An 11,201-nucleotide genomic window follows, 5' to 3' on the forward strand; every position below is an offset into this window, starting at 1 on the left:
ATTAGCAAATAATATTTTAGGTAACTTCAGTATTTCTTATGTATTTCAGGATTCAAAACAATTTCTTTAATAAAGATGTTAAGAAAAGCTAATCGTAAAGATCTATAAGTTGTTGTATTGCCTAAAACTGCATTAAGATAATTAGAATTTAGTAGAGTTTTCGCTATAATTTTTAAGTGTTATAGAGTGGAGATACTTTGGAAGTAGTATCAGTATCCACACAGTTACAGATCAAATAGTTTTTGTACGTTTTATAGTAAAACACTGGCGTATATCCCGTCAAAATCACGGGGCAAGCACTGCCACCACCACCCCATAGTATACCCTAACCTCACATTTCATAGCCAACTGAAATATATATATAAATCAAGCTTTACCAGCAAAGAGGCAGAAAAGTGCAATCGAGACAGTCAAACGTCGGTAAATTCCTTTGTGAGCCAATCAAAATTAAGATCATCCATGAAATGAATTCGTGGAGTATTTATAGAATAATTATTGGAAAAATCAGTTAGATTAACAACTTCTAATGTATAGAAAAGCCAATGCGTTTTGGTAACACTACGTTTCAACACTGGTTTTTTTATGTGATGCTGCTTAGCAACAAAAGTATAACCTAATATTGTTGTTAGTCTGTGCACTGAAAGTATAAAATGAAATGTATAGACAACAAAGCTGTAAAATGTTTGTTGATTGGTTAATTTAGAGTCTCCGCTGTTTCAAGAGGTTTTTTTTTTAAAAAAAAACGTTGTTGATGTAAAAGAACATAGCTTAATTCAGAAACGATTTAAGTTTATAATTGAATCGATATTTTTACTTTCATGATAAATTTTATGCATTTGGCTCTAAGCTAGGGGATCCCAATACACACTACGCTTATAAGGTTTCACGGTACTCACTTCCCCCTTTCACCCCCGTCACTAAAATCGTAATGGGCAGACAGTAATCGAACTATTCTATACGGATAAATGCATTTTGTTTTTTATGACTCCTCCCATTTTGGAGAAATCAAGCGTTACGTGACACACACTGGTTTTATATAGGTTAGAGTTTTGCTGTGTTTATATTATTAGTAACGTTCCTGTCTGTAAAGTCAATGAACTGGAAGACTTATGACAACTTACGAAAAATTTAGCAATTATTTTTACAGAAGTTTTTAACAGTTTAAACACTACAAGTTCTGCTGAGTTTTGTGCTTAGTTGCCAGGAAAAAAGAAACTTTAGGAAAAGAATGTATCTTCAACTTTCAAAAATAAATTAATTCGTTACTTTCTTATTAACTTTAGATGAATGCCATTTGGCTTTTATTTCATCCTCACCGGCTCACAACTTGGTAAACATGGCGTCACTAAAGCTTTAAATCGTACAATCTCTGACGTGGGGAATTTGAAGGCAGCGAATGGAGCACGAAGAACTTTGCCGTTTCCGTCTACTTTTTCTAAAGCTCCCATGATGGACACGTCTGTAGGACAACTAGATGACAGAAAAATAAACCATGCATGTGATATTTTATGACGTTTTAAGTAGAAAAATTATCTATTTAAATTTAAAATTCTATTACATACAGTTTCTTAGCAGTCCAAATATATTCCCTTAATCTAATACGCCAACAATGGCCTTCTACAGATTAGTATGTCCTAAATAATAAGTTGTCCTGTGAGCCAGCTTAAGGAAAAACAATGGCCTTCTACAGATTAGTATGTCCTAAATAATAAGTTGTCCTGTGAGCCAGCTTAAGGAAAAACAATGGCCTTCTACAGATTAGTATGTCCTAAATAATAAGTTGTCCTGTGAGCCAGCTTAAGGAAAAACAATGGCCTTCTACAGATTAGTATGCCCTAAATAAGTTATCCTGTGAGCCAGCTTAAGGAAAAAAAAAATTAAAAACAACAAAACTGAACAAAATATTTCTATACAAACTGTTAAAACAGCTGTTTACTGGAAAGCATCTTAAACAAGCAAATCAAACACAGGCGTCAAACGCAAAAAGACTCAAATGATTATTTTATAAACCTCTGCTCGTAATAATATTCAACCTTTTCACTGCGGCTGCTTTAAATGCACGAGGAATTTTTGCGAGTCGTACGCTGTATAAAGCACACTCGCATTCAACTTCCGAAGGCGGACCGTATCCTATACGGCGAATCAGCAGTCAATGTGTTGATATTTGTTGTTTAACGCAAAGCTACACGATGCGTGCCCACCACGTGTATCGAAACCCGATTTTTAGTGCCATAAGCCCACAGACTTACCTCGGTGCCACTGGGGCAATATTTAATTGCATGTTTGTTTTAGCTCATAGCTACACAATGGACTATCTATGCTTTGCCCACCTCGAGTAATGGAACACGATTTTTAGCGTAAAAATCCTCAGAGTAACTACTGAGTCACCAGAAGCTTAACAACTGAGATCATATCAGAATTTTACAAATACGTAGTCTATTTTATTATACAAATACACCGTTTAACAAACCTTATAAATCTGCAAGTTAAAACAAGCGTTGTAAAGCTGACAATGAAAAATCGGTATTCCTAAATGATTTATGTTTGAAGTTTAAAGAATGTGTTATGTTGAGTTTTGTGGATAGCAGATTTTCAGCTTCCCTACGGTTAATATGTAGTTGACTATGGCAAATGAAATACCAAGTTCGGAAAATAAGTTTTACTTATCACTAACAGAGGTCTACTTATTAACCCGATTTTTTGTTACATTTCTTCAAGAACAGATACTATCCCACAACTGGCTGTAGTCCAGAGGTCTCCCATTATTTACCACACCGGGCCACTTCAGGTAATGACCATAAAGTCTAAGTTTGTTGGGACTACATCATTATCTAAATATCTTTTTGCTTACTTTTGCAATATCTAATTACAGTGCAGGCCACGATGTGGCCCTCTGGCCGCCTATCGGGGATCACAGCTGTAGAGGGCGATGGGTAGTTTAAATGTGGGACATTATGAGCTTGAGTAGTCGTAACTACTCATCGTTTTTTTTCACATGTGAGACTAGCGAACATAGGTTAAATCTGATAGACGATGTAATTGTTACAGCTGTGTGGGTTCGACTTCTTCGGAAAACCCTCTTACTAGGGTACATTTTACCCTTCCCATCCCTTATAGCTCGTTTCAACAGAGATCTCAAATAGCATAAGCATTATTCTTACTTTTCAGTAAAACTAAACCTCTACATAAAACTATATATACATATTAGTCAAGTTAAAGTTAGATCCTTGACTTTCCTTTGCATGGTACACGTGATTGGTGATTTCGAACTCTGGTGTCAAGTTGTACAAACGTATGAGAATGGTGACCCGTGTCCTCTGGACGGGATGCCAGTCCAGAGCATGTTAACCTGCAGCCAGTATCCATCATACAGCTGGATAGATTGAAACAAGGGAGGGGGGATGTCTTGTTCAAGAACACAACTGAATGACGCGGGGCCAGCCTCAAACTCGCAACCATCCGAATACGAATTCAAAGCGCAAAGCCACTGAACAATGACACCAAAATATACAACTTGCAATAACTTAATTGGTTTTTCATTTCAAAGAATGTGATTAATGCTGAATGTTGTAATGAAGGTTTTGCCAACTAATAATAAAAAATAAGGAACAGGATATAAAATAATATAATAAAATTGGAAACAAATTATTTAGAGACAAAGTAATTCTGTTCATTATGAATAGAAATGCTACATACCCAAGACTATCGATAAGAAGAATTTCACTGTTATCAACTCCGTCCATAGCCACCAGTTCTCGGACAAATATCTCGTATGGACCTGCAAAGTTGAGTTAAGACCATTGTTATTTTTGCCATTAAACTTGTTACATAGGCACTTTCTCAACAGCGTTAGGGAAGGGTCGTCATTTTGCAGTGAGCCATTTTGCCACAAAAACTCCTAGTAGATTGGAGGTTCAAAGTAACAAGAAACAGATATTGAGGGGGATAAATTAATGGTTAAGGTGTATATTGAGTATGTTTGTTTGTTTTTAATTTCGTGCAAAGCTACATGAGTCGTGCCTAGTTTACCAGTGAAAGACTAGAGGGAAGGCAGCTAGTCATTATCATCCACCGCTAACTCTTGGGCTACTCTTTTACCAACGAATAGTGGGATTGACACCCCCCACGGCTGAAAGGGCAAGCATGTTTAATGGGATGGGGATTCGAATCCGCAGATGGCGAGTCGAGCGCCTTAACCACCTGGCCATGCCAGGCCATTGTCTATATTGAGAGGTGGAGGGAGATTACAACCCTATTTCTACCTTTTTTTGCTAAATCTGTATACAAGCTATAGAGTAATTACTTAAAATTATTATTAAGTGTTTTTTTACATAATACTGCTGCACAATGAGTGTCTGTTTTCGCATAGTACCAAAAGATATAGCGGATTAAAAACAAGACCCAAAAATGGACCTGTGCGGACAAAGAAAGGTGTCTTTAATTTCTCTTCTGAATGTATTGGTTGAGTCACACGAGACACAGTACATGATGTACTATCCATAACCATGACATTTCAGGATATCTATTCAAGTAGAAATATAAATTAGTTGATAATTCGGTGTGTTTGTAAACACGGGTTTGAGTTCTACCACATCACAATCAAAAAATCAAATACACCCAAATATTGTAAACTATATACGGCATAATATCTGTTAATGTGCTTTTATGAATACAAATGCTCTTACATCACACAAGAATATACCTGTTATGATATAACGTATGAAAACGCCTTAAATGATGTCAAATATAAGAATATACCCACAAAGATATTATACCAATAACATTTGTACTGAAACAACACACAAATCTGTGACAGTATCATATAAAACAACTCAAAAAACAAGAACCGTCATACGATTCGTCACTCGTCACTGAGTTTTAATAGGAAATTATTCAAATCTTATACAAATATAGGTTCAATTTGGTGAATAAAAACAAACTATAAACACCATACATAATATAGAGAGTATACCATTATAACAAGCATAGTCTTGTTTTTCGACTTTCCTTTGTCTAGTGTTAGTGAAGGGATAGAAGTCTCCGAATCCAGTATAACTCAATGAACCAAGTAATAAGTTGTGCTTCATATCTATTTTGTTTTTATAGGTTGTATGTTTCTTCCGCCACCTAAACGTTTATACCCAACTTACTTTATTGTAGCCCTTTATAAGAAAAATATTTTTTTTCATCTATTCCAGTAATTGGTATTTCTAAGGTGTCCTCAATAATTTTTGTAAAAACAAAAAGCATCATATATATAAGACATTATAAATAAACATCATAATGACTTACTGTTTTGATCCACAATGTCAAACTGCAGTGCAAGGGGGTCTCCTACTTGAGCCGATAGAATATCTTCTCCTGACCTGTCAGTGATTGTCATGGTGACGTTAGGAGAGCTTACGGTAGCCGACTGACTCCCACTCGTGTCTACCTCACTGGATGAATAATTATTTCATTGAATTCAGATTACTCGTGGCATATCACAAAGTCAACAAAGGTGTTGAACAGTGGCACATGTAATAAAAATTTAAGAAATAATTGTAATTCATAAGAATAATTATCTTTGAAGCGTGTAAATAAAAACGACGAACTGCTTGTAAAATCAAGGCATTGTCTAGGATTTAAACCAGTTTCATAAGCTTTACTTTATATTTCTTAAATACTTTGTTTGTTTGTAGTTAAGCGCAAAGCTACATAATGGGCTATCTGTGCTCTACCCACCACGGATATCGAAACCCGGTTTCTAGCGTTGTAAGTCCGTAGACATACCGCTGAACCACTGGGTGGGGTCCTTAAATACTAATTATGGTTAATGACTGAACAATTTAAAATGATTAAATTTACCCGTTTTCAAAATATATTTTTTTGTTTTCAAAAGTGCTCGTTTTTAGTCGTATAAAAGAGAATACGTTTTAACAGTGAATTTTTAACTCTTTTTAAAGTGATTTTAGATTTTAAAATTTTCTTTGAAAGGTTGAAGTACAAAAGACGCTTTGTTTTACTATTTTAAAGGTATTGTTTAAATTTAAAAATTGCAACTTTTCTAAGTTTTTAAATGATATTTTAATTTGATTTTATAAAACATTTTTTTATTCGATTATGATAAAGAGAATATATTTATTTTCCATAACGAACATAATATTATAAAAGCTTAGATGTCTTCATAGTTTTCATACAAATTAAAAAAACTAATGTGAAATTTAAAAATACGCACTATACAATTATAGAGGATCAGCTTGATCTAGAAAAGCTGTATAACATCAACTGTTTACGATAAAGTCATCAAACATTTTGTTTTCACAGTTACATCAAGTTGTATACCGTTTGCTATAATTCTGTTGGACAGCTTGTACTTACAATGAACACTTTAAATACTTGTCCTCTTACGTCAAGTTGTACACCGTTTGCTATAATTCTGTTGGACAGCTTGTACTGACAATGAACAATTTAAATACTTGTCCTCTTACGTCAAGTTTTACATCGTTTGCTATAATTCTGTTGGACAGCTTGTACTGACAATGAACACTTTAAATACTTGTCCTCTTACGTCAAATTGTACACCACAATTCAATTTGGTCACATTATGTTACGCTTCTGATGAACAGGCAATACATACAGAGAAAAAGACATAGTAACGAATACTTACCAGCTTACTTCAAGCTATACACCGTTTGCTACACATCTTTTGGACAGGTAATACAGACAGTGAAAAAACAGTTACAACTACTTACCCGCTTACTTCAAGCTGTACACCATTTGCTATACTTCTGTTGGACAGATCATACTGACACTGGACAGACAGCCCTAAATCCTGGTTTGTAACGATCATATCGTGATGTTGGATTACAATGTCATTAGAAAACTGGCCAAACCCCTGAGAAAAAGAGAAACTTCGTGTGATTCCACGACATTACAATTGTGACTGAATGTAACTTATAACAAACGAGTAATTAAAACACAAATATGATACTTCAGCGCTGGTAACATAACAACAAATAATTAATATTAATTCAATCACATAACGTGGGTCACAAAAAAACAAAAAAAAACAGCTTCAACAATTATATTGTTTTATTCATTTTATTTTGTATTCGAATAGAATTTCGACTGTTTCCAGGTGCAAACTATTCAATAAAAGTTAGAACATTGTGGGGAAAAATTGTTTAAATCAATATCATAATAAACAACTCTAATAGTAACCTAAGTATGTTTTTAATACGTTCCCTGGAAATGTAGAAGGATGTTTAATTCTGAAAAAAACATAAATAAACTAAAAGTGCCATTTAGCGAATTTTTTTTCTAAAAGATGTAATATTTTATTAACATACCTGTTGTTGAACGTCACAGTGAAGATCATTGTAAGACATTCGGATTTCAAAATCAAGTCTATTGACAACATCTTGAACACAAGTATTAGGTCTTTTCTTCGCGTAAACTTTTCCATTAAATAGTTTGTTGGATGTTACCTTGGCAACCATTTCTTTGGCTTCACAATGAATTGTCACTGTGAAAAAATTATCATTATAATTGCATATAAACATAGAGTTACTTACTTGTTAACTTGGGATTAAAAATAAGTACTTTAAAAATTCAATTGTTATGATTGGATTTTCTCCAGAAGTAAGAAATTTCAGTGGCATAGAAAGAGGGGGGAGGGCGGCCTGGGTCCCCTCACTTTTCAGTTTGTTCTAGTAAAAATAAATCGAAATTAGGAAAATTACTCTCACGAAAAGCAGGAGAATGTATAAAATTTATTCCTGAACCCAAGAGTTACCATGACCCTAAGGCGAGCCTTGGACCCCGGCCAGGTTAGGCGCGCCTGTGGCGCATATTCCTTTGCTTCATTTGGTCAAATAAACCTTGGGCCACCCACTTTTGACTCACCTCCTACACCCCTGAAATTAACATGATTATATGTACTTCATGATATTTATTGATCGTATGGGCTACTTACTAATCGTGGCAACAATATATTAATACTGATCATTCTTTTTACTGACCTCTTGTGGCGCCCTCTCGTAACAATCGATTTTAATACATGACTAAAAACAGCCCTGAGAAACTAAATTTTCTTTCAAATAAAACAAGTCTAAGCTTAACTAGGAGCCTTCTTTTCTATACAGAAAACGTGAAACTGACGTTTAAAGAAATAACCATTTGCGAAAATGTTTATATAATTACATTAGTAACAGTTTCCCGCAAAACACTAAATTTTTAATGTTAATTTTTATTTATATTGAAAACAGCAAAATAATATTTGCTCTTTGAGTATTAAACAAAAATATTTTGTTATTATTATTATAAGATATACTGTTAGATTTCTATGGTATAAGGTATCCTAGTTGGTCTGTGAAATATTAAATTTCTTTTGAGTGGTTATGACGTGCGTATATATTTTTGATGGAATAAATAGCGATCTTTAAAGTATCATCGCAAAAGTCTTCGTTAAAACAAGCAGATAACTCGTGGGTCGTTATCTTTCTCGTTATATATCATTCTATAAGTCTATGAATTATAAGTTTTTGTGATATAAGACTTGCTATTAGGTCTGTGGGGCATAATACATCTTACTGAGTCTAAGTGTTTCAGCGGTAAGCTTGAATGCTTATAACGCTAAAATTCAGGATTCGATACCTGTGGTAGGCACAGCACAAATAGGCCATTGTACAGCTTTGCGCTAAAACAAACTAAGGTTTGTTACAGTTGTAAAAATGTTCCTATTTATAATCTAAACTCTATAATTCAAGATGTTCCATTTGTTAAGTGTTTAGTATGTGAGACTCTACTAAGCCCGTGCATTTTCAGATGTTATACTTGTTCTGTGTAAAATTTTAAGCCCGTGCATTTCAAGATGTTTAACTTGTTCTCCGAAGCATGTGCTGTTATGTTGAGCCCGTGCATTGTAAGGTATTTTATTAGGTTTATGACATAAGATATCCTATATTAAGTCTGTGGCATATATTTTTAGACTTAAGAGGTATACGGTACTCTAGTTGGTCTGTGAGATATAACATTTGTTTGTGTGGTATACGTGCATTATATTTTTGATGAGATAAATAACCACCTTTAAAGTATCATCGCAAAACTCACCGTTATAACAAGCAGATAACTCATAGGTCGCTACCCCTCGCGTCTCTAAGTAAGGGTCTTCGATGTGTGTGAGTGAAGCTGAAGAATGGTGACTTAGCCGACAGACCCGGCTTGCTGTATCACTCATGTCGAATGAATGGCACCGATAGGGGACGCTAATGCACATCTTCCGGCATTCATCTAGCGAAGTGATATTTTCAAAGACGGCGTCCACTGTCTTCACGATTCTTCCATTCACTTTCTTGAACTCACACAATCTAACGCCCTCTAGGAAGAGAACGGATAGAAACTTATGATATTCTACATTCACAGCAAATGTCCTGCTAACGCGGAAAAGTTTCAAACTATATATCATAAACGATAAAAAGGAAACATTATTTAATATATGTAGCTGGATAATAGATCTAGCTGAAGGTAAGCTTACGTTATAGTCAGAACACAATGAAGGACACCATGAAGATTATAGAGCGAGTTGTTGCTGCTACATGCACATATCCCCAGGTTAGTTAAGTATGGGGTGGATTAATAATAATAGAAATATTCTTAATTTGTAGTAAACATCTCAACATTTCTTTGTAAACAGTTTAACTTTAAAGTTTGTGTTTGTCGTTTTACTTACAATAAAATCGTAGACATTAGAATCGAAGAGACACTTGGTTGCAAATGACTTAGAAACCGATTCTCCATCACTCTCCGTCTAAAGTGTTATAGAGGAGAGTGAGAAAGGAAATGTTACAAAATAATTTCGCTTACCATCAACACAGTTGTTTTCCAAGTACTCAATTTTGTCACCAGATGGCGCAAAATACCTGCTTTCGGGAACAGAGTGCCTATCCATGTCGCTAATAGCACATTCACCGGTAGATGAGTCAAAGTTGGCCGAACGACATTGGAAACTATGTTCTTGAAGACATTTCTCCATGCATGCTTCCCTTGATGTGGCTGAATACCTCTTACGGGTCAAGTCTCGAAGTTCATGCGCTATGACCCGTTCAAACATCCAAACTCTGTTACAGGGCCTCGTACCTGAAATTAACAAAATCATTTATGCGATTATTGGACGATTAGATTAATAAACTGTTAGTTGAATAAAGAAATATCAAACCTGACGAAAACAAGAATGGCTCAAGTATTACAGAAGACGGTCGAAACATGTTAGCATTTCAAAATAACTAAACATATGTGAATTAAATGAAAAATTTTCGAATAAACACAGGAAATCACAGAGCAGTCATATGCAGCATTTGGTTATATTATCTGTGGGTTAGGAGTTAAAATATTTAACAGACATTTTGAAAATATTACAGCGATAAAAAAAATGCTGAAGAGAGTCGGTATTTTTAGGCTAACCACTCCCATTATGAGGGATTATGACGCTAAATTTATAGTTTCGACACCTGCGGTTAGCACAATGCATATAGCCCATTGCACAGGTACTTCTTGTTACAGTCGTAAATATTTTTTTTTTTTTTATGATATAAAGCCTGTGCGGTTTAAGATGTTTCATTTGTTCTTTGTAGCATGTAATATTTCATTTGTTTTGTGTAGCATGTAATATTTCATTTATTCTTTGTAGCATGTAATATTTCATTTGTTCTTTGTAGCATGTAATATTTCATTTGTTTTGTGTAGCATGTAATATTTCATTTGTTCTGTGTAGCATGTAATATTTCATTTGTTCTTTGTAGCATGTAATATTTTATTTGTTCTTTATAGCATATGATACAACCCCTATACTTTAAGTTATCCCATGTATTCTAAGCTATTAAGCCCGTGTATTAACTATATTTAGTTTGTTGTGTGCAGCAAGTGATATGTTATCATATCTATGCATTACAAGATTCAAAATATAGTGAAAAAAACGGTGCTTACTATTGCCTCTAAAATAATTTGCCCAACTGTCAACCGGCTAAATTCACGTGTGTGCTGCACCTTAAAAGATACTATATTTGATTATATGGGGTATATACAAGTGTATTTGGCTGTTATTCGACAACACAAACATTTTTTTCTTATGTTTTACAAAGATTATCTGTGTTGTATCGAAACCAGGTTTTTAGCGTTATAAGCCTGCAGACTTACCGCTAAGCTACGGAAGGGGGAGGGGG

General features: G+C 34.5%; 1 protein-coding gene across 1 annotated transcript in view; it reads right to left on the bottom strand.

Moving 5' to 3' along the window:
* LOC111087469 overlaps positions 1-11,201 on the bottom strand; it is a 19,113-nt gene that overhangs the window by 5,443 nt on the left and 2,469 nt on the right. Inside the window, exons 3-9 of the mRNA XM_022394201.1 lie at positions 9,847-10,119; positions 9,094-9,360; positions 7,332-7,507; positions 6,735-6,877; positions 5,293-5,438; positions 3,697-3,778; positions 1,317-1,470 (exon numbers count right to left, since the gene is read on the bottom strand). Coding sequence (XP_022249909.1) covers positions 1,317-1,470; positions 3,697-3,778; positions 5,293-5,438; positions 6,735-6,877; positions 7,332-7,507; positions 9,094-9,360; positions 9,847-10,119 — 1,241 coding nt within the window. The remainder of the gene's footprint in view (positions 1-1,316; positions 1,471-3,696; positions 3,779-5,292; positions 5,439-6,734; positions 6,878-7,331; positions 7,508-9,093; positions 9,361-9,846; positions 10,120-11,201) is intronic.

Source organism: Limulus polyphemus, unplaced genomic scaffold, assembly GCF_000517525.1.
Source record: "Limulus polyphemus unplaced genomic scaffold, Limulus_polyphemus-2.1.2 Scaffold2194, whole genome shotgun sequence".
Taxonomy (NCBI): Eukaryota; Metazoa; Arthropoda; class Merostomata; order Xiphosura; family Limulidae; genus Limulus; species Limulus polyphemus.